At 40.5% G+C, this 25,219-nt stretch overlaps 1 protein-coding gene across 1 annotated transcript in view; it reads right to left on the bottom strand.

The window, feature by feature from the left end:
- Positions 1-25,219, bottom strand: part of LOC104506236 (protein FAM19A1) — a gene marked incomplete at its 5' end in the record, with an annotated part of 44,696 nt that overhangs the window by 4,253 nt on the left and 15,224 nt on the right. The window contains one exon of the mRNA XM_010147128.1: positions 127-251. Within this exon, the coding sequence (XP_010145430.1) occupies positions 127-251 (125 nt within the window). The remainder of the gene's footprint in view (positions 1-126; positions 252-25,219) is intronic.

Here is a 25,219-nt window from a genome sequence, read left to right as displayed (position 1 = left end):
ACGCTCTTCCCTTTAGCTACCAGAAAGCGACCCAGCGATGTGCACTTTTTTTTTTCCCTGAGGTGCATCACTAGGGACTCCCTTTCCTATTACGACCTCCTGGGTATAGATAGAAAGACAACTTACTCTGGTGGTCTTGATTTTATTGCCAGTCGCACACATCCAGCCAGAATTATCAGGCAACGTCTTACATTCCTCTCCTTCTAGGCAGGGCTCCATCTCACACCACCATTTCCCAATCACTATTGAAGCTAAAAGAGAAAAGACAATGTTCACAACTACGTTATAATGAAATATCTAATTAAATAGTATCTCCAGGATCTAACACTGCATTTAACAGGCAGAGTGTCCCTTCTAAACCCTTCAGTCGCAGTTTAGTGGCAAAGATTTCACATCTAATTGCTTGGTTTGCATCCTATGTTCTCTAAGACAGTGCCTGCTTGCCGTAGTGTCCTTATCCACGAGATCTTGTCTACTGTCATGCCGTGACTGCGGGGAGCTTCAGACCAACGGGCCATCCAGCCTAACAGCCCATCCCTGTGAGTGGCCAGTCTGATGATGATGATCTTCATGGACAGACAGCAGAACAAGGCAAGTCAAAAGGGCCTTTCCCCAATATATTCTCCAGGACTTGCAGCTCAGGGTATTCCAGAATAAATGGTGTCTGCTCTGCTTTCAACATCTACAGCTGGCCTTTTCATCCACAAACCTGTGCAGAGTTTTCTGAACCTGTGTAGCCTTTTAGCTGTCACAGTATCCCGTCTCAGGGTGCGTCACAACTACAAATAGAAGGTATCACTGAACAGCAGCAGAAGTTCACTTTGTTGAAACATGATTATGAATATTATAGAACCCGTATTATCTCTAGCAGTAGCTTTTAATTTCAAAATGTTTAACGTTGTAAATAATGACAGTGTTTGGATCTTGCTGGTTGAATTTAATTGGCCCATATGTTTACAACCTTGAGTGTACCTTAATGAAGTTTCTTGCCTGGGAATTGGTATCTGTCTATAACCTTAACTGTATCTTAATGACATTTTTTGTCTGGGGATTTTGATAAACTTTAGCTAACCTTGCAAACTGTGACTAGTTGATGCATGAGTGGCTCTGTCTGTGGTTTGTTTTCCCCAGCAAGAATTAATTTCATGGTTGCATTCATGAATCCTTACTGTCAAAGCTCCTCGCACACGTGCTCACAGAGATGCTTAACCCATTCAAATCACCCCACATAGCTGCTTCAAGGCCCTAAAATACCTTTGAAGCAGCAGACCGCCTTGTATCACACCATTCAGCTCTGGAAAATGCCCTCTTGTGCATGCATTGATTTAAGGACATTTCAGAGTTTATAATTATAGCCTTGATTTATTTTTTATCTAGTTATAATCTGTTTACGCTCACAATAATAAATAAAAATGGTGAACATAGAGTGGGAAATCCTGTAAAGAAGGTCAAGTATACCTGCACTGAATTTCACTTTTATTTCCTTTAAAGTGCAATTAAGACTTCCTTTGGAAAAGTTAGATCTTTTTTCCCTGGATAAGTTGGACAAACCCGTCTCTGCCATTTGTTGAGGTACATGGTTGATCTGAATGGCATATGTTCAGGATATCTGGTGGGCCATGCTGGAGTGCATCCAACTATAGCTCACTTCAGTGCAACATAAAGCAGGATGAGAAGCAATATTTCTGGACCAGCTAATTAATTCTAATGGGAAGCTACTGCAATTCAGGAGTCCAAATTAATATTTCTAAAATAGGCCTTCACTTGATACATGATTATACCAGCAGGCTTGTTGAATAACTGTCCCAACAGCGATACGGTTTTCACCCGCTGAGTTTACTTGAAACAGAGGGAGAAACACCTTGGGTTTGGAAGCTCCTTTGGTCTGGAAGACAACTTGAGTAAGTTAGAGCAAGTGTGCTAAGCCTGAATAGGATAGTTCAGTTGGAAGGGCCCTACAACAATCATCTAACTATCTCTGTTGTCTTTCTTATTTCTTCTCACAGCTTATACCTAATTTTTATCATGTAGTGTATCATTCCTCCATACGTAGAACACAAAAAACCCACTTTACACCTGCACTTGCAAGGCAGTTTAATGATGCTATTCACACATCATTTTCAGAAGGGTATCATTAATGCTGCTAACAGCGGAGAAAGAGGTATCTCTCTTTGCTATGCATGAAAAGGCACACGAGGGCTGAATCTGAGCTCTAATAATAGATTGTGCAGTGGGCAAACTGAAAAACCATATCCTGCTAAATACTGGCCTTCACAGCAATCATCAGAGCAGAGCATCCTCAGAATATGTGAGGAGAATCCTGTGATATGGAATCAAAAGCAATGATCATAATTATTTACCAGTAGCAGTGCTGTAGCATTAAATAACCACGGAGAAGCATCCTACGGTGCTGGGTACTAAAACCCACAAAACTGAGTGCCCTGGCCTAGGGAGTTTACATTGTAAAACACAGATATGAGATGAATACAAACTGAGAGGCAGCATGGAGGAACGATGCTGTTCATAGCAATTAAAATGATCTAACTGCTTCTTGCTGCTGTTAAATACAGCCCAGGTATTTGGATGTTGACCTTGAAAAATAATCAAATGCAAAGTCAGTACTGAACCGTAATATTAACTGATTAATGTAATAGTGTGGAGGTTTTAGTGCATACATATATTAATTTGTAATCAAAGTGCAGTTACAATCACAAAGTAGCCCACCCAAGGGTCCACCAGTGAGTACCCTCACCTCCCTCTACTCAGTACAGCTGGGCTGGAGACAAGGCTCCTTTCATAAAGGGGGAAACCAAGGCCATTTGCAGATGAAAAGCTCCTGTTTAATATGTAAGTGGGCAAAATCCTTTGTAAGTCTGAAGCACTACAAAGCTGGCTGTGGTCTAGTCCTCAGCACCATGCTGGGGCAGGGGCATCCAGGGCCCAATGAAAATTATTTCCTTTGAGTCTTGTGTTTATAGGTGTTCTCTTCTATTAAGAGCCTTTTAATCTTTAGGACCAGTTGTCCTCCTTGGGCACTGCTGATCCTTTGAGGTCTGCTTGATTTCAAAGTTTTACACCTCCAGCTCTGTTCAAAGAGCCAGGAAAAAGCTTTAAAATGAATCACAGTTTGCCGTGTTTGAGATTAGGTACACCTGTATGGGGGGGGGAAGCTTCCCTGGGGAATACAATTCAGCTTCTCTGTGTTTAGGTTATGTCCCTCTGAGATGTGCTGAAGTCGTGTGAGAGGGAGAGTTGTTCAAGTTAAGATGCTTTCCCTCGGGGCGGTTTGCGTTCAAGATCTCCTGGATCCTGAGGAACCAGAGCTTCTCAGTGACCCGAACTGCTAATTCCGGATGAGAATTACCGACTCCTGTTAGTCACCAGGCATCACAGGCTGTGAGTGCTCACATCATGCTGAATTAGACTCCTGTAACGCTTTGGAGTGGTTTTCACTGTGTTCTTCTCACTGTCTGGGGAATACATGAAGCACGGAGTTTTTTCATGCACGGCTGATTTGACTGAGACAGATACCCTCAGCCATGGGGAAAGAAAAAGGATATGATATAAAAGAGGCTTGAGTACTCCTGCTTTGTTTGTGTGCTTTGGGTTTTTTTGTTCCCAGGCTCCTGCTAGTGTAAATAAGGGATTGCTTATATCTCAGTTCTTTTCAAGCAAATTCCTCTTGTATAAGAATACTAAACTCTAAGCATATAACTAATGGAGCTGAGGAGAAAAGCAACTTTCTTCAAAATATTAGAGACTTTTTTTTTGCCAGCCCAATTCACACCGGATTTTTTTTTAGCTTTGTTTGCAAAGCTATAGGAAACTTTTGATCAAAATATTTAACTCTCGATGATTCAGTCTGCATGAATTAAGAGACAAAAAGCATTTGGTTGAAATGGCATTTTCTAATCATGTGTACCAAGCAGAAATAAACTGCAGATAAAAGATCTGGTGATCAGATTGATTATAGGGAAAAAGCAAGAGAATATCTTATGTTTACACAATTCTATTGCATTTTAAAATTACTTTGTTCCCAAACATAATGCCCAAAGTCTTAGATGGCTGCAGGGATCTTCCAGTTTAGGCTGAACTCAGTGGGCTGCAGCCTGCAAAGTTCCTGAAGAGAAACACTGCATGAATGTCCATGTGTTTGATGCCATTTTAGCATTAGTAATGCACAATGGAAATGAGGAAGGTTTTCAGACTAAATTTGGATGTAAGAAAAAATTAAATTCCTGCCCATCACTTAAAGTATCTGTGAGTGGTTAAATGATATCTCAGACACACCCAGATCAGAAGGTTTTACTGGGGCAGCTCTTGTAGGCTGCAAAAGGGTAGTGACCATTTCTTGACTTGGTCCTGTGCATTGGGACACAGAGGTTTGATGCATGAAGAGAGCTGGCTGGGGACATCTTCCCCTTGACTTTCAGTGACAAATTATTCTATTACGGGATCACAGTAAAAATGTACTGAACATCTTCAAATATCTACACCTAAACTGAGATGAAATCAACACGGAAACACTAACCTTTCCATCATCTTCTTGAATCAAGCGATATTTGGAAAAAAATACACATTCCATTTGATTAAAACTTCCTTACTTGTTGAAACTCCTGAACCTGAGTTTCACATTTCTCAGACTTCAAGCTCTTTCATTAAACTGAAGCTACTCAGTTGTCCAAAGGGGTGACTAACTGCCCTCTTACTGGTGATTAACAGGACACGGACAGAGCCTGGTCTGGGAGAAAATGCGCACACAGCCCAGAGACTCGCAGGCCAGGCGCTTCCCTCGGTCATGTTTGCTACTCCTGTGTGTATAGAAATGTAAAGGCTTTTTTGCAGAAACACTTTTTTAACTTTTCTGCTTTAGTATCTAGGAAATTGCTTTAACAGCATGACAAACTACAGACGACAATAAGTATAAAGGCATTACGTTTAACAATGTAACAATATGACAATACTCACACAGTAATATATAACTTTAATTCATGTTTATGGAAGACCCTGAAATATCAAAACAGAGCAAAGCATCATCATGCATTTTTCAACAGTTTAGAGGGAACACACTATGTATTAAAATGTTCCAAGGTTGCTTCTGCATTTGCCATTATAAAGCCACAGCAGCTCTCTCTTTTTGCCTGTATAAAGTATACACATTTTGCTCATATAGAAATACAATACAAAGGAACAGAGATACTAGATTGTACTTCCTCCTGATCACAGGTATCATGTTACTCCAAGGAATAACAAACACAGTTCATTTTCAAAACCAGTATGACCCTCTTTGCAAGATGGGAAAGTTTTTACTGTAAGTAAAAAGCATTCCCTTTTAATCTAGTTTCCACCAGAGAAGATTGATATAAATAAAATTTAAATAGAGAGCACATTTCACAGATGCCAGCAGTGAAAAAGACTTTGTCAGCTTAATGAAAAGATATCAATTTTCTCCACTTTATTCAATAAATTGTGAGTCATTTTCTAAATGGATTAGATTAAAGGAAAGTTCAAACTCCCCGTGAGAGACTCTTGACAGTAGCAATAGCACAGGGGTAGGTAAAATCTTTCAGGTCGTTTTGTGTTTTTTTTTTTTTCTAAAAGAAACTAGAATAGGGGAATCTGTAACCCTGTGCTCACCTTTTCCTTATAAAACAAAATCTCAGAGAATTGAATGAGACATGTGGTTTCTCTTACTTTATTGGGATGTCATGGGGTGTGGAATGAATTATGGGGGTGGGAACACGCTTTCTAGGATGATGAGGAAACCAGAGTGGAAGAAGGTGTCATATGAAGGGTTGTGTATTTCATAAACAGGCTGAGATACCATTTACCCTGGGAATTGTAAAGCGGTAGGCTGATAAGTTAAGGAACACAAATCCGAAACAAAAGATTTCAGGTTGGATAATGCTGTCTAGGAGAAATACAGGATGTTTCCTACAGGGACTCCATCAGACTATCTGCTTTAACTCAATCTTACTCAATTTTAGACGTATCAATCTAATGCTCACGCAGTGTAATACTTTGCAGACTTCTATAACAGACCTCTCATAACTCTGGGAAAACTGACATTTCTCCAGTTTAAAATACAAGCACAGTGCAATCAGCCTGGGAAGTGATGTCTCATATCTCCTAATTTCCTCACATCCAGTCTTGCTGAGTTGATTTAATATTTTTTAATTGTAGTAAGCATTAAAAAGAGATCATCATATTGCATTTTTTTCTTTTAGAACTTTCTGATCTTTGCAATATTCTCCACGTTTTTGAACAATGATTTATTAATCCACTGGCTGAAATTTTGAAACAATGGAAGGTTTTTATTTTTTCCATCCAGAATTCCTGATTTTTCATTGCAATATATTCAGCAGCCAGAGTAGAATATTTTTAATAGTGTAACATGTGTCTAAACAACCTTGTGGGCTACACCAAAATATACCTGTAAAATATGAAAGGGCAAATTAGATGTAAAGAGTCCACAAACCAATTTCCATTTAAGATCTGCATAAACCAGCAAAAAGGATGCTAATTCAACAGCATGAGAAGTCTCACTAGCAAAAAACCACTTACATTGCCATTTTCTAACAGTTGGCACACTGTTAGGTAAATTGGAATAAATGACATGACCACGTTGTATACTTCCCTCATAACAATATGACTAATAAAGATGGTGCTGGCTAATGACCTGAGAATCAGAAATTCCCTTGTTTAATCTCAACTCCGCTTCTGACTTTCTCTACTACTACAGGTAAATCATCTTCTTGCTCTACCAGTTTTCTATTTCTATTATTATTTACTTAGAGGATGAGTTATTTTTGCCTTTTCTCCTTGTATGTCCCCCACTGTCTTTACTGACCTGTTGAGCTTCAACACTGTATTACAGGAATTGGGACTGACCTTTTTTCTGCATTTGTGCAACAACCAGAAGAGTGGTGTCTTGGTCTCAGAGTACATTTCCTAGCTATTAGTATAATAAATAAAAACATTAAAGCTACATGAAGTCTGTGTGTTGCCAGGAGGTTTTTAATGACATGCCTGACTTTCAGCAGAATAGAGATGGTCTGTTGAAGAGCAGATTTCATCCCAAATAGCTTAGATCTTGCAAAGGAATTTCTAGTCCTCAATGCTGTTCAGCCTGGGAGGGTCGTACGCTGCAGCTTTATTATTTTTCCACATCTTTCTCTTTATACTTTTGGAAATAAATGTTTCTTAAATGTAAGACTGAGAGGCATTCATAACTGACGCAGGACCACGATTTCTCATGGGTGACCCCTTCACAGCAAGCGAATGTGCATCTTCAATGCCATGAGTGCATTAAAAATGACAGTACTCAAGTCCCTTGAGCACTTATAAAGTGTGTACAGCTGCTCAGAGGTAAAAACCCTATGTTTTTTTAGCTAGGTACACTGACAGAAACATCCAGATTTTAAGAACTGTAGACTTAGGTAGATCTCTCAGATCTCAGCAGCACTGAGTACAGGCCTGTGAAAAGCAATCCCAATTTTTCTTGGGCTCTACAGCTCGACTTGTGAGATCTTTGCAAAATCTGAGATTTTAAGGTAATAAAATAAATGAAGCCACCAGAGGCTGTCAGGCTTGGAGGCCAGTGGGTTGTAGCACTCCTCTCCAGAGCTGTCAGCAGTTCCCAGGTCAGTCGAATTGTGCTCGGCAGCCAGCTCTCACCCACTGTACAGTTCTCATTTGCTAAAACTGTACTCAAAAGGCATCATTGGTTTTTTTTTAATTATTCCACTTTCCACTGAGCTCAGACATGACCGATGCATGGCAGTTTTTCTCTGACATTTATGGATCATAGTTGATATTGTAACTGAACCTTCACTGTGTTATCTGTCTGGAAACTTGATTTCTACAATGAAAAGCAGAGCAAACCTTGACCGAACAGGTTTTTGCAGGTATTTGTGGCAGAGAGAAAGGCGATGAAATGATAAAAATCAACCATGTATGATAAACCTGTCTCCCCAAAAGTGCATAGTGACCTTCCAGAGTGCTAGGACACAGTCTTACATTTTTTTCTTGGAGATTCCTGAATTCATGCACAGACACGTGCATCTAAGGCAAGTACTGAGCCACCCACCTTTACTTAGTTTTATGTGTGTGAGTTTATTGGTGTTTGACATAACCTCGCTGCAAACACAGTGGGTCATTTGAGAGCAACCTGCTGACACTAATGAGTGCTAATGAGACTAATGAACACACAAAATGCTCACCTGTAGGGAGCTGAAATGAATGCAGGTGACTGAGGATGCCCTGTATGTATAGGGAAAAATCAATCTTTTGCAGGTTAGGGAGACCCATTGCTGCTATTTATTACTGAAGTTTAGAACTGAATCTGTCCCTCGCTGCAGAGCAAAGCTGAGAGCAGGCTGATAAAATATTTGTGTAGAGTAGCAGTGTTATTTACACCCTATTTGAACTGCTTCTAGATAGCCTAGTGAAAGCTTAATCTGATTGTTATATATTTAATGAAATGCCAATGAACTGCAGCATAATTATACATTTTTGGAAAGACAATAGGAAGCTGCTTATAAATATTCACACACATGTCTCAGACCAGGGTTGAGGACTGGTGTGCCATCAAAGAAGAAAAATGTCTCCATGCAATGTTAATTTTTCATTAATAATAATTCATTAATAAAGTAAATGAATGAGTTGAAACGCAGAGGGAGAAGATCCAGGCTGGGAGACGAGGACAGTGGAGATATGCAGAGGTTCGTGGGGGACCCTAAATCATATATATCTTTCAGATGAGCTGCTGTGGTCCTGATGCTGCTGTGGAGATGTTTGCTCACAGAACCAGCATGCTGGGAAACGACTGCGCTGAACCAAAGATATAATTGTTATGACTGTCCCTCATGACGGTGGAAGCGAGCACCCAAGAGGAACAATTATTGCCTGGGTTTGCATTGGAAACCAACAATCCATGTTTAGGGTCTGATCCAACAGCTACTGAAGAAACAGGGGGAAAAGAAAAATCCTCCTTAGTTTTTGCAGGCTTCGGACCAAATCCGGTGTCTGTAAGAGTTGCTGTTTGCTCAAATGTGAATCCCCTGCGCTGCAGGAGGCTGGGTTGAGCGAGCTGGAAAGGAGAAGCTGCAAGATGGGCTCTGAAGGGTGAAAGTCTATTATGAAATTTTGACTGAATGAGGTGCCAGAAACACAGCTTAGCAGCAAAGCACTCTATGAAAGAATACTGCGAATGAATAAATTATATAACTGCAATGCATTTATAAGGCATAACAAAGCATGCATAATATATTGGGTAGTTATCAGTTATGAAATTAAGATCTGGTATGCTGCTTGGGTATAAACTTGCCTAGTATTAGTCTCTTGTTGGTTCCAGTCCACAAAGAAGATTCTTGTAAATAAGGAAAATTCTTCCATTAAAGATTTAAAAATTAATAACTTACAATATGATAATTTGTTATTGGTGAACAAAACCTTTGTTTTCAGCTTTGTATATGTTGTTCCAGGGGAAAACAATTATTCTTTCAAGACACTACATTGTCACTGTTTGGTTTTTTTTTTTTTTTACTGTGAAAAATACTAAGTTCTTAGTGCTTTAAAGGTGTAAGGCTAAATCTCTAAGCTTAGAAAATGCTGAAATATGTGTCTGGGGTTCCAGGTGTCTCTCTGCAATAGTGAGGGCTGTCAGGTGGGTACCTGCCCTTGAAGAAAGCATGTGAGGATGGGAGAAGTGTTAAAAGAAATGAAAGCACAACAATCTCTGATCCTTGTGAGCAGTAAAAGGGTGATGTTTCTCCTAAAATCTAGATGTCAAGGAATTTTTGGAAAAGGAGACTGCTAAGAGGTATGAAGTACACGAAGCCACCTGCTACTCCTCCCTTAAAAAGGATGGGAAGAGGACAATAATCAGAGCTGGAAAATATCTGAATCAAAACACTTCATAATTCAGAGGTCATTATAAGCATCTAATGTCCTAACAAGGCCAGAAAATCACTGCTGGTCTGAACCTCTTGCTGGTTTGAGTGGTATTGGCAGATTCAGCAATACACTGAGGTGTGTGATCAAATACGGATTTCAGCCGTCACCTCAGTGAGTCAGGTTTGCAGTTTTATCAGAGAACCCTTGTTTGAGGTCTCATTCTTTCGGACAGGCTGACCACACCACATGGAGATGGGGTTGGGGCTGGAGCAGCTGTTTGCTGACATCGTCACAGTGGCAGGACATGGCTCTGGAGGGACCTTCCTGTCCTTCTTAGTCCCAAGAGTGCAAGCATCTGCTGGTGCAGTCATCCTTATGTCCAAAACACCATGACATGTCTGTGTCCTGTCTAGTAGCAATAGATCTGCCTAATTGCTCCTTGGCTGGTGATTAAAACAATTCTTAGGTAGTTTAAGTTGATCTGTGCTTGATCTAATGTCTCAAAACACATTCTTTGTGTGTTTCTTTTCTCCAAAAATGTTCTGTCTGTTTTGCCTCAGCAGCCTAATAAAGACTGCACAGATCTGTAATTCTATGGACAAACATGCAGAACCACCACAAGCTTCATTAGTTGTCTGTTGGCATGTGGCTGTTTGATTTTCAGAGTGAAGTGATGTGGGTCAAAGCCCTGATGAGTGTAACCACGGATGACCCAGGGTGCTCTGGGAAAGGATGGGAGCAGCCCTTTGCTATTGCCTGCACCCACCAGCTCTTATCAGACCTTACTAACCTCAGAAACGTGTTTATAACTGACTGGTTTACAGCTGGTGGAGTGTTGTTTAAATCCCCACCAAGCTACACACTCACACTGCAAACTAGGGTCAGGTGCCCTGTGCTCTCATCATGGGGATAATTCAATTTGAAATTATAAACTCAGGGAGGTTTTATTGTCCTAATGATGGTACTATGAACTTGCATGTGGCGTGCCACTTAATGCACAGTAGTACCAAAAGGCAGAGCTTGCAGATTTCTTTAAGACGCAGTTTAGTGAACTTGCAATTATCTCTGCTGTAAAGAGATGATATGGTCCAAATTCTCTTCCATGTACTGGGGATTGCTGAGGTATAAATAATACACCTACAGAACACTAAAATCTGCACAGTCCAGCTCTCAAAATTTATCTCAGAAGGACAGAGTTTAAAATCTGTTTGAGGAAGCTGTTTTCAAAGGTTATGTTAAATGAGCCAACTGCCACTCCACAAGGTAATTACTGATTTATTAAAAGTGTTGTACTCATTCAAATCTCTTTGTTCTGTGATGTAAGACAAGTCTAATTTTGTTTTAAAGATTAAAGGAACATTTGTTTTCTGTAAACAAATCCCTAACTACTATTATAAATTACATCATGAATAATCTTGACATAGATTTGATAGATTTGGAGATATTTCAGTGCAACAATGCCAGTGCAATCAGAACAAGAACTGGGAGACTGAACAAAAATTGATGAATTGAGCACACGATACTTTGTATCTCATATCATAGCTTAATTACTGTTTCAATATGCACGGAATAAGAGAAGTAACTCAATTATAAAAGCTTATCAGCAAGACTTAAAAACAGTGAAATTCATGAGTGGATATTAAACTGACCTTAGCTGACAGGTTTTTCTTTGAAATTATGTTTTCCTTCAGTGCTCATAATGTTTATTTACTCTGCAACATTTTATAATGCTGAGAAGTCTGTTAATGGGCCCTTGAAATTTCACGGCCTTGTTGGTATTGGCACAGCTCATGTCTTTGTGCCTTCATTCAATTTAATTCTGAGTGGTATTATTTTAAAAAGATGAAAATTCACTACCATTTACAGTGTGTTTTTTCCTATTTTTTTTACCTTGGAAGAGTCCCTGGATGGCACTTCTAGGTAGGTCTTTGCTACAAATAATTCATATGATGACCTTACTCTGCTGTCCTTAGAGTGAATAATCCTGAATTTATACAAGGGTCATTATTTCCTATGTTTGTAAAACACAAGATGTGCTCTTGAAAAAAATAACCAGATGGAAGGAACTATGAGTCGCAGACTCCAGATACTCCAGGAATCTCGTGCACACTCCAGTCAGATGATTCTTAGCTTTGAAGCCGTAAGCTCTATTCTCATCACCACAAATAGGAGTTTAACATTTTATTTTTTACAAACATCTGTCCTTGTTCTACTTGATCTCATTAATGCTCATACAAAATGAATGTAAATGGAGCCTGAGCATGCCCAGCGCAAGATCTTTCACAAATCTGAGCATGAATTAGCGTAAAATGCTTTGCAGAATATGTTCAGCTCTGCTAGTTGCAAAATGTATGCATTCAGAAGCCCTCCAAAGATGAATAGCTAAACAAAGATACTGAGAATTGCTATAGTTACTGGCAAAACAAACAGGAAGTTGTTTTAGATGAAATGTTGTAACACTCCTTGTTCATCTTTTCAAAGCACTTTAAAAGAGCCTAAGATTGGAATAGCTGTTTTTTTTTTTTCTAAAGAGTCACCTCCACAAATACTTCAAAGATCGATCAGATAGGAAAGATCATTGGCTAGTGAATCCCCTAATTCTGGGCATTACCTTGCAGCCCTCAGGCTAGTAAACTCTCTGATTTTCTGCTTTAGCAGCGGAAGAGAAGAAGGATAGGGAAGAGAAGCAGGTGCCTGGACAAGCATTGGGAAAATGGTAAAGGCTGGGTACGTGGAGCTAATCTGAATTGTCCTTCCTCATAAACATAAGTCTGCCTGACAAGTGCTTTGCTTTTATCTACCATCATGATCTTGCAGGCTGAGGCTTTACAGCAGGAGCATCTCCTGGTCTGCCCTGCATGACCACAAACTGACTTTACCAAGTTCTCAAGTAATCCACATGTCCACCCCAAGAGACTCCTTGAACACAGAACAGTTAAGAAGGCAGCAGCACACGGTGAAGGGGATCATCGTCGGACATCGCTTTCTATTTAATCAGCTTAATTATCCATTACCCAAATTCTGCAGAAACACTTCTGTCCTGATTGGCACCTGCCATCTATAATGTGCGATGTTCTTGGCAGCCAGACATGACCATGTGCACGGAGACTGAGACTCAAAAAATGGGAATGTCTACAAAGTGAGTCTTCACCTTACCAATCAACATTGCAAAACTAAGAACTCCAGAGCTGAAGCTCCCTCCCACCTGGAAAAGAATTTTAACCATTTATCCAGAGACTTTTTTGCTATCCTGCTGTTACCATTGTTTATTTAACTTTATTTTTTGCCTGTCCTCTCATATAAGAAATCCCCTTGCACTGTTCAGGTTTATCTGCTGTACAGCTGGGACTGATATTCTTTCCACTACCACTTACAGTATCTGACTTCTCATTCAATCAATTGATCTGTGTGAGTGATTTCTTCTTTTACTTGCTCCAGGCTTCTCCTGGGTACCTGTATTTCCCCTTCTGCTCATTAATTCAGCCCCTGCACCCGTGATCTCAAAGTCAAGGCTAGAAACCAATAGCTCCTCCCATAAGACATCGAGCATAGGTAATTAAATGGTCACATATTGAATGTGTGTCACATTTAATACAACCACTCTAAGACCAAAACACTCTTATCTCCCTTTAAACCTTAGGTGCTGAGTGTTTGATTTGGGTTTTTTTTGATCCTACCTAGAGATAATGCTCTTGCCCTGGACGAGGTGATGACAGGCAGCAGCAATGTCTTTGTTACAGAAGGCAGTCTTCAGGATTTTGTAATTTAACTTTCAACGAAAGTAGAATATGATAATTTATTATGTCTGCCTTTTGCATGGGCTTCCTCAAATATTTATAAACTCATTTAAATAATTAATACAGGAGTTTTAATAAACTGTTTATATTCACAAAAAGAATGTAATTTGCAGGAAGCACTGCTCAGGTGCTAGGAAACACGGAGAGATCACATGAATTAAAAATAATGGCTTGCATCTGAAGTTTATATGACCTTTTTACAAAACGTTTAAGGTTGCTTTCTTGGGGTGAAGAAGTGCTTCTATTGAACTAGTTAACCTATGCACTGCACAGACTATTTTAGGAAGGAAAAAAAGAATGACTTTCTATTAGCTTGAGGATTGTCAAGATCAAGGTTTAGCCAAAGAAACAAAATACATTATATTAATTAAGCATGTCAACATGTCCCTTTTTCCCCCCTTTTTTTTTTTTGAGCAATTGTGGTTGCATACTATTCTCAGGAAAAAGAAAACAGGTTTTTCATTCACTGGGACAAGTTTGCATCTATCACTACAGCAGGCCATTATTTAATCAAGTATAAGCTATCTAAACCAGCTTGTGACCATCCTAATATAGCTAATAACAATAAAATCCTATTAACAACAGCAATTACTTCACAGGAGTGCAGCCAGCTAGGTCCTTCCCATGCTGCCTGGGTGGCAAGGATTCCCCCCTCTGCCTCTGAAGCCAAGTGGAGCACAGGGCTCTCGTAGGACCCATGCAAGGATGTCAGATTCAGGATAACGCGGGTCAAAGGGGGAGTAGCTCTTTCTATCTCAGTTTTCTCCCCTATATCCCTTTCTATCAGGCTGTGAGGTATTAACCTGTGCTGAGGCAGAGCCCCCTCGCCGAGCACGTGCCCCGGCACAGCAGGGCTGTATGGGCTGCAGGGCAAAACTGCCCCCCGAGTGCTGCGCAGGCTCTCTCGTCCTCAGCAGCCAGCCTGGGCATCATCTGCCCAACGTCCATCCAGCACCGAAAAAACTGCTGTTTCCTGCCATCCTCTAGTGCATAAGTAATTGCTATAGCTGGCTCAAGGCACGTCTCTCAGTAGGTGTGTGGGAAACGTTGCCTTTCACCCCGGTATCATTTATCTTCTTCAGGGTTAACTTTAAAACTTTCCATGAACAACCGAAGTGCAAATGGGTGCATTCGGCTCTTTCCAAAACAGGAGCTGTGGAAGGTTCTGCTCGAGTCCTGGGTCTCTCTTATTTTGAGAACCATCCCTTGGAGATACCAACTACTTTCACTGCTCCAGGCAGTATGAACTCAAAAGTCATAGCACAAAGCCCAACTTTTCACGCAGAAATAGCAGGTGGAAAAGAGACAGATTTTTTTCCCCTCACCCCATCTATATAAGCACAAAAGAAAAAAAAAAAAATAAAAGCCCCAGCACGTTTAGAAAGGCGATCACAGATATTTCAAATACCAAACAAATCCATGCTTATCCTGTAACTTCTGCTGTCTCAACACTCAGAGGTACTAGGTTGTGCAAACACCTTCTCTTTGCGTAAACCACAAGCAATCTCCAGCTCCAACCCTGGAGAGAGCTTTAGCAACTAATCCGAGGTGGATAGCGGGGAAGGAGAGGAAAGTATGCAAATTTCACTGGGCACACTATAATTACTAATTCATAGCAGAACAGATCACAGTATTTCACGCTTATCCCATGTAATTCAGTCACAGCAGTATTCATTTCACTATTAATTTTAATAGAATAATTACCTTTATAAAGAAGAAAGAAACTACCGTTAGAGGGTCAGATCCTCAGGTGGGCAAGATATGGTGATTTATGCTAGTTTTATGAATTTTGTAATCTTCCTTTTCCCTTCCTTTGAAAAGGAATTCAGTAATTGACTACTTGCCAGACTTACAGAAATAATCTATGCTAAATGAAGCAAAATAAGAAGAAATGGCGAAGCAAGGAAATGCAAACACTTAATGGTAAAATTTACATATCTGCATTTGAATGTTTACGTATGTGTGTGCCTGGCAGACACTAGCACACACATACACACGAGTGCCTAAACAGCCAGTTCCCAGTTCATTCCCAGCGCTGTCTGGCAGGAAAAACAGTTCCCATAGTGATACACATTACTGAATTTATAATGTTCTGTGTCCAGATTCAGCTCTGCAAAACAGCATGGAGTTTGGGATTCCAATAACATCCTTTCTGAGTATTAACCGAGAGAAGCGTTTAGATCATGAGCTGTATAAATGACCTACAAAATAAGGAACAGACAGCTATATTATTATCTCAAGAGCCTAGAGAGATATGCAAACCACTTAAAATTTTTGCTCTTGGTCACCAGAAACTCTTGATAGAGACAGTTCATAACCTGCAGCTGTCATGGTTCATATATTTTGGAGAATAAGCTTAGACCTTACCCCCTGCCATTTGCCGCCCTCACATCCATTCTGCCTTTTTTCCTTTCCTTGTCCTCTTCCTTGATCTTCCTGTCCAGGCTCAGAGGAACAGCTCCAGCAGATCTGCCTTTAGCCCGAGGTGGTGTGGCAGAGAGGAGGTAGAAGGAGGCAGAGATAGTCACCAGGAGCTCCTGCATCTGCCTCTTGTCTTTAAGCAGCTTCAGCTGTTGTAGTTTAGACACTTCAAGGTGCTGCATTATATTAAAATGAATTGCTTTCAGAATTACTACTGAGATTAATTGAATTTATGGCCTCATCCAGGAGTATATGCCCTCTTGGTGTGATTAAGATAATCCATCGCTTGAAACAGAAGTTAAAACACGTGTCAATTTTGTCACTCAGCTGCTGTCATTCAAGTTTTTTACTTCCAAAAAGGAAGAATTTCAGGATAATTGTTTCCTTTCTCTTTGCTAAGGTTTCATATTCAACTGTTTTATTTCAGGGTTCTGTTTAAATTGAAACTACTACGGCATTATATGCAAAGAGAAATCAATCTCGGAGGGGGAAAAAAGAAGAACCAAATATAGATTAAAAAGCTACCTCTCCAAAGATTTTGAAATATGAGAAGCCTGGCTCTGCATGTAAGATTAATGACAGCTACGTGCGTGATGAATAGTTCAGCTCAAATCAGGGGAAAGTTTTACCCTAAGTATCTGCTGTTCCGAATGTTGAAACCCCAGTATCATCCAGCCATACAGCAGCAGCACATAGCTTCCTTACTCTCCTGGACTGCACAATGAACCGAACAACAAAGAGAAATAATACGTATGCTTATAATCAACCCACGTCACTTTATGACAAAAGGTGATTTCTCTCTCTGGATATCTTTTTTTTTCATTATTTTTATACGTGGTAATATACCGGCTTTGTTCGCTCCTTATTAAGAAATGTAGGTATGGCACTGGTGACAGAGACTCGTCTCACACAGCCGCTTATGAATGGAGCTATTCTTGTACTTTAAATTGTAAGTATTTTTGTGAAGAATGGACAAAATGAATATTCAGTAACTGTGCATTCAGGGGCTCAATTCGTGGCCAGGGAGCATTCACGACTTCAATTCTGTGTTGGGAGCTCATGGGGAGCCCTTCCCGCTCTGCCTCGCAGGGAGCACCCGTCCTGGCCAGGGAAATGCAGAATGTCTTCTGCAAAGAAGTGTCTTTAGCGGCTGATGGGCTTCAAAATTTTGTATTTTAATATAGATGAATTATTCAAACAGTGGCAGCATTTGTTCATTAAGAAGCAGGTAGAAATAGTCGAACTAGGGCAGCTTTTGACCTCCAAAGGCTTTTGTAGTAACAGGGAGGCTCATGCTGCAGCAAAGTCAGTACATGGTCACGCCACAGTAGGTTCCCCTGTCTTTTTAGCACCTCCACTGCAAGGATCTCAAAGCAGTTTCCAAGCTCTGCCTTAACACACCAAAGCCCTGCCAAGGAGGAAGGGAAAAGCATATTCCTGTCCCTGGATCACTATGGGTTGTACAAGCTGCTGGGAAGGACATGGGCAGAAAGGGTAAAAATAACCACTATCCTTCAGTGTTAATACTGGGTTATATTTGTGTTCTCTTTGCTGGAGAGAGAGGTTAGTGGCAACTTCTCTTCCACTTTCTGAGGGCAGTGGAACAAAAAGGCATTCATGAATTCTTTACCAATGGCTGTAACATTTGACACAGCTATAAAAATAAGTTTTTTTCTAATACTAGAAAAACCTGACCCAAGAAATAGCTCTCAATGTGCACATGCACATTTATTATAACTGTTTAGAAAGAAATTCTTCAAAAGCTAATGAGTTATGCAAACTTATTTTTTTTAATCATTGTATTTGCTATTCCTTTCAAATGGAACGAGTCTTAGAAAGCAAATTGTACAGCTGTTAGTGCTTTTTGTCTTAAACTGTAATTTTTAATTCAGAAAATCATAGAGGGCAAGTAATTTAGGTGCCCAAACGCAGCATTTAGATGACTCACTGGAAGCCCTCAGTCTTTGAAAGGGAGGTCCCAAATACTGGTTTTTGCTAAAGAGGGGGGAGCAGGCTATGTCTGCAACTTCGTGAACGCAGCCTGGTGTGTCGTGTGTCCTGGGTCTTTCTTCAGCAGTCTGCAACACCCCCCCAAATCATCACTTGGCATGACTGCTAACAGCTTCTCTCGATATATACCTGAGAAAGCTACGCAGGATGGGAGAAAAAATCAACAGTCTAGACAACCTGACAGCTGTGAAATGGTTTATATATACATATACCTATATACTTCTGTGCTGTCTTTTCTCTTTTTCAGGGCACTGAAAAGATGGGCAACAGGGACAGAGCTTTGCAACATCATCTCCCCACACAGAGATCACAGTGAAGCTGAATACTAGCAGCATCTCAGCAAGACCTTGCTACACTCTAGTGAAGCAAAGGGGAGTCAGATCGGCCCCACAAAGACAACACAACTATTTAATATCCCTAAGGGATTGTTTGTGACCCATCTCTCAGCACAGCACGCTGCATTACGTTTTTGTTCTGCAAGGGCAGAGTAACAAATGGAACTATCAGAAAGGGCCATGGACATCTTCTGTCATTTTTAAGAAAACTAAATTTGCAATAAGTCAGCCACACTGTATGCAAAAGAGGGTCTAAATGTACTGGAATAAGAATGAAGACTTGACATTTAAATTGCAAGGCTGAAATTTTTATGCATTTTTACATGCATGTTGTTAGGACTATGTGGGCAGATGGAGGAATGAGGAAGTAGAGAAGTATTCACCTTCTGATGAAGGCTGGCAAAGGCAAAAAGAGAAATTGTTATTTATAGGGATGTTGAGCATATCTTTATAAAATATGCTTGCTTATCATTCAGGCCAAAGCCCTGGCAATCTCCTGATTTTGCTGAAAATGTTGGAAGATGTGTGCACATACGTGGAAGGGTTTCACATTCATATTGTATTTCCAGTGATGCAGTATAAAGAAATTTCCACATGCAGCATGTTATACAGTTTTCCTGCAGCCATAATTTGTTAGTTCTGCTGTCCATGAAATTAATGGCAAAGTTTTTCCCAGAAGCAGAAGCTTCCCTCCAGTGGAAGCAGAGCATCTTCTATCTGCCAGTACCAATGTTTGGAGAAACTCCACCAAGGTGCTGCTGAAATTCTCTTTAGACTGAATGACAAGACAGAGTTGAAAACAATTTATATAGAGAGTCAACATACTCAATTTGAATGGTTATGTGAAGAATATATTACCTTTGCCTGAAACTCCCAGAACTGTGTAGCAAAGCACCAGTGGGGCTCTTTGCTGGGTTTTTGGGAGTGTGGGTGTTCTTTGTTTCCTTTGATTTTTTGATTTGGGGTTTTTTGGGTGGGTGGGGGTGTGTTGTAGTTGATCTCACATGGTGTTTTTTTGGGGTCATAACTAGGGTTACTGTCTGGTATGATTTCTTATATACTAGCATACACAAGATAAGCCTGCTTTCCAATACGTCTTGTCTGGCTATTTCTCAGGAAAGCGAGTTGTAAGCAGTAGATAACTTTCTAGGGATAAAAACGGTGCAAATACACTTCTGGATTTAGGGATCATGATGAGACCCTCACAGCTCCAATCCTGATCCTTCCACAAACACAGCAGAGTATAGACAGAACAGCAACAATTGCAGTCCCCAGCCTAACAACGCTGTGAATCATATATTACTGCAGATGGACTTCTGCCAAGGCTCTAAGCTATAAAACATCAAGTACTCTAAGAAAAACAAAAACTCACTGCCCTGATTCAACTGGAAGGTGATGACTGCAAATATGCTTTACAATGTGCTTGACAAATAAGGGTAGAATTGAACATTAAATCCACCAGTATTTCATAATGCAGGACTTCTTCCTAACCAGAAATGCAATCTATTATCTCGCTAATTTTGATTCTGTCTCTTCCCATCTTCTTTGTTTTAGTGGTGACTAGATCTGATGAAGAATTAATTTGCTTCATTTAATCCTAATTCATGTGTGTCTCTGAGGCTTCCTGCTTTGTCTGCCTTTCCTGGTGTGTATACCTATAGCACAATAATCCATAGATTTTATGATGAAAGCAAGCCGGAGATGAGCGTCAACTGACCCAAACTGTACTTGTCATCAACCTTAATGTAAATGTTGTTCTACTATCCACATCTCAATCCAAAACAGTTGGGATCATTGCAAATGTCTGTCTCATGTAGGCGTGTGGACTGGATCTAGGCTGCTGCATGGCATAGGGAGCTACTTCCCTTTCAGAGGCAGCCAGGGCAGTTTCAAGAGAGGATCAGCATCAAAATATCATCTCTCTCTTTGCTGCTCTTCCAGGGAACCGTGGCAGATGCTTCAAGCATCTCTCCAGAGGCTACTTATGAGGCAACTGAAGGGGGAAACTTCACCCCAATTGCTTCTTCAGCGAGGTGTGTATTTGTACCTCTCCTTCAGCAAGGCTGAATCGTTCCTGGAGAGCGTTTCATGGCAGTGGGTAGCAGCGAAAGACCACCACGTGAGTTAGCTTTCATTTGTACCAGTTGATCACAAAAGAAGAAACACAAATATCTGTTAGTCTAGAAACAATACACAAGGGACATCATAGACAGATTAATCTGGCGCCTTAGAGACAGTGTAATTCATTTGGATGAAAAGGGGATTCTCTTCAGTGACAAAGAGGAAAATCTCCTTTTATCCTTTTCTTGGCAGAAGTGTGAAACACAAGGAGAAGCTCTTCTCCATGGGAAACGGGGAATGCTATTATAATTGCTGACACCACCCTGGCCAGAGACACTCAATTAGCACTATGTCCAATTTCCTTCTTGGCCACAGAGTGGGCACCTGGGCTTTGTGATTCAGTTCCCTAAATATGCCATAGGCACACCACCAACTCTTCTGTCTGTCTGCTCAGGAGGACCAGTGGTGCTGTGGGCAGTGGCAGAATTACCAGAACAGGAGAATCTCAGCCTCTCCTGGGAGCTGGAACTGCAAGTCTTGCACAACTCATGCCAGTCTTTAACACAAACCAACAAGTCTTCCCTGTCTTAAGGTTAAGTCCAGGCCAATGATAGTCAGAAGTCGTCACTGCACATGGCACAGCTTCAGCACTGTCAAGATCTGCCCTCCAGACTTCCCTTGGAAAATATGATATTGTAAGCACAGTTAATTCCTTGTAACTGTCAAGACGCTTTATTTTTTTCTTCTCCACTATGATGAATTCCCTGTTAACCAAAATAATGTGACAAGGAATAATTGTTAAAGATGTAAACTCATACTCAGCTCTTTTGATGATTTGGCAGGTTTTGAATTTGCATAGACAGCAAGCAACACTTTGTCAAGTACACCGGACTTGGATAAAATCACATGTGCTCACAGTAAAATACCTGTCATCCTCATTTCATAATGGAGACAACTGGATAGATGTAAGTTTAGATTTCAGAGCAAGGCTCGCTGGATGTACTGACTCTATTTTGAGGTGGATAACTTGCCTCTCCCTGAAGATATTTGGTTTTCCAAGGGAGTATAGGTCAGGTCTCTTAGAAATTGAGACTTCTATGAAAGCCTGTCCATTTGGTGCATCACTATGCACCACTTCATAAGATCTCAAGTAGACTCTTCTCTACTCTAACTGCTATTTCTGCTGTAAAGATGTGCAAAAGGGGCTATACTCATTTCTCATCAAGAACCTGAATCAACACTCCTGGAAAACTCCCATTAGCTTGAATGTGAATTGCCTTATGCCAATATAAAGTTATAAATATGGAAGAGCACCACTGGCACAGAACTGACGCTGTTGTAAAATATGAGGTGTGATTGCCTTGGCATGTTTTATTGCGCCTGCTGCTTCAGTAATACAGCTTCCAAGGACCACCAAAGTTGTGATAATCCCCTAATTTGCATCAGATGTCTATCCTCCATTCAATGGCTTTTTAATGTCCCTGTGATTCCACAGGGCAGTGATACTGGGCATAAAGTTTTGGCAGGGGGCCACTGAAACATGGCGTTTCCTCTCCTTTGCAGCACTGTATTAGCAAAAGACTAGGTAATGGAAAGGGGTGTAAATATAATAATAGCACTGAGAAATTGATTTATAAGGAACTGGTTTTAGGTTACAGCAGGATAAGCAATACTTAAATTGAATAGCAAGTAAAAAAAAATAAGTATCTAAAATATTACAATAGGGGGAAATGTGAGACACGAGGTATAACACACTGAACAGTGGGCTGGAGAACAGAACAAGGTATATCATCAGCACAGGGAGTCCTAGAAGAGTGTACAGCCCATCAGCTTGACACTAGACCTTGGTGAAGGCAATTGATTACATCAGTGTTTTGCAGGCAGGGAAAATGAGATGTGCAACTTGCCCAAACAAGGTAGTACAACCAAGGAGAGACGAGACTACGGCTGCAGTCCTCATTTCCACTGGCTGTAACATTGCATTTCCTTGGAAAATGATATTAAAAGATACCAGCCTGAGAATTTCCCCCCCAAGACACTCTGTGTGTGCTTGGCTAGAAACAGGAATACAGGCTGGGGAGATCCTGGAGGGAATCAGCGTTGCTGCAACACCAGTGTAAGTGCAAAGACCAAAGGGGCAGCTAAACCAAAACAGATTGCATCACTAAATCACATTTCTTTCTGGAAGGGATAAAGATTAATCAAGACAGAACCAAAAGTGAGTCTTTGATAATATGCTTAAGTGGCCACACTTGAACTGCAAATTATTTGCATCAACCAGAGGATGAAACAGTAGTTTTCCATTATGCTGCAGGAAATAGAGGCTTGCTAAATAACTCTTTTAACTTTGCTCTGACACCTATTGATTATATCCAATAGAAATTAAGAGTAGAATGCAATTAAGTTCAAAATTTAATGGTGTTCTGCTCCTGTTAATTTACTGCCTGACCTGATCAATACGTTACACTGGATAACAATCTATTCCAGCAAGGCTTGGCTCCTCCAGCGTCCCTTTCGTTAAAATTATAATAATAACAAACAACTAACTTTTAAAGAAGAAAATACATAAAAATAAAAAAATAAATGAAATTGGGTTATTCACTGTAGTGGTGAAAACAACAGCTTAAAACTAAATTGACTTTTACAACACAAAGCTTGGAGTTTGTCAAAACATTAGATAAGCTACAACCTCTGCCTTGCAGAACCCTCTGGAAATCGAAATCTCAAGCAAGTTTTAAATATCTCACATACACAGCAGTACAAAGAAACCACCCTTAATCTACAGGGCAAAATTGAAGTCTGAATCTAAAGATCAATGGTAGTAGAAGAAACAACATTGTGCTGTAGTTGTTTGTTTTTGTACATAATAGTTAAAGTCTCCAGGTGAATAAACACAGTATGGACTTTATGTAGAACAACTCTGTCAAAGCCTAGAAGTTGTTTTCAGCTGGTTTGCATTAGGGCGCAGATTTTTGGACCTCCCTCCAAAACCTTGTAAGCACTTTTTAAAACAACTAAGCCAATTTTCTAAAGGAAACAGGGGTGGGGTGGCATTCGGCACCTCCTTTTATTCTCAAAGGTGGCAAGGAGGAGGTGCACAGAGGTAGGATGAGGGGTGGGTAAGCCTCCACCTCCCATCAAACAACCTGTAGCTGCCGGCTCCCACAGTGCCACAACGTTGGGTTGGCCTTGCGGACCACAGGATGCTCCTGCTGTCCTGTCCTGCTGACATAAACCTCAAAGTGAACAATCTAAGTGCAAATAACGACCAGGAGTTCAGCATGTGTCAAGCAACGGAGCATTTCTCTGCAGAGGTATCTCTTTCCAGGAGCAGAATCATCGAGTGACTCTCTCCCGGAGTGTGCCTATGTGCACACACGCATGCCTATGGAACTGGCTGAATTTCATCACTTTTTTTGCCAAAATTCAACATGTCAGCATAAAGTCAAAACAAAATATGATGAGGTTTTCTGAAAATATCCTCTCCGCTGATCAGCTGTATCCCTCCCTACCAGCACTCACTGTGTAGCCAGCACACCATTAATCACTGTGAAACATTTTCATTTATTTTGACACCAAAGAGAAATTGGAAGGAAGAGGATTTTTGGATGGGAATGGAAAGCAGGCTGTAAGAATTTTTCCTCTTACTTTAGGGTTTCCCCAGGCTGAGTGTAGAAGAGGACCCTGTGTGTCTGCCCCCCATGCTATATGGTATTATCCTTCACAGATACAGTAACAGTGATCCAGTGTACGGTTTTAATCTATTTAGTTACTCCACACTTTTTAAGGTTTATAAGAAAGAGAAAAAAATCAAAATGTTTGAGGTTATTTACTGTATTCTATGTTACCTAACACAGCAAGTCTGCTCCCCCTCTACAGTGTAGCCTCTCTTCACTCCTGTGTTGCCCACAGACCAATTTTTCTTTTTTTCACTATACAAAGCCTGTGCTCTTGCCCTTGCTGGATGCCTACCTTGTTTGGCAGCATAAACTAATAGATTGCAGTTCCTTGTTAGACTTCAGAGTGAAAGTATAACCCCCTAGGTCACTGCAAAACTCCTGGCAAGAACCCCTCAACATCTACGGTGTTGTTTCCTTGGTGAAAAAAAAAAAAAAAACCCCAAACAAAAATAATACTGTAATAATTCCAGGCACCTGTCATTTTGGGATGAAAAATGTGGTAGAGAACAACAGCATCTACATTCTTTGACAAATCATAGTATGCCATGAAGCGAGCAAATACAAGGGTAGACATCACCGAAATATGTTGTACAAGCAGGACACTACACTAACGTAGCTGATTTGTATTCTACAGAAAGCTACATTTAGCAAAACCTAGTATTTCAGGAAATGCTAGCAGAACAAGCACACGATCCATACCCTGAGCACAGGGATACTGCAGTAAGCCTTGCCCATAATTCTGCTCAAAACCTGTGTACTCAGCAGAGCCAGGAAGGGCTCTGGCTGGCCCTTTTGCTTCTGAGATCTGCCAGCACTGCTCATGTTCCTGGCTACACATTTTCTCCAGGTCCACGACTATCAGACAGTTGTAGTTAGGATGGAAAAGGAAAAAAAAAAAAGAACACCAGAATAAAAATGCAGCAAAATTCAGCAAAATGCAGTTAGTACTTCCTAAAATGGCATAGATGCCCACAGAGTTGGCTTTTACAATGGTGGTGAAGACGCAGTGTAACAGGTC

This window comes from Eurypyga helias, unplaced genomic scaffold, assembly GCF_000690775.1.
Source record: "Eurypyga helias isolate BGI_N326 unplaced genomic scaffold, ASM69077v1 scaffold4910, whole genome shotgun sequence".
Classification (NCBI taxonomy): domain Eukaryota; kingdom Metazoa; phylum Chordata; class Aves; order Eurypygiformes; family Eurypygidae; genus Eurypyga; species Eurypyga helias.
The sequence above is the reverse complement of the archived record's forward strand: the minus strand, read 5'-3'. Positions and strand labels throughout refer to the sequence as shown.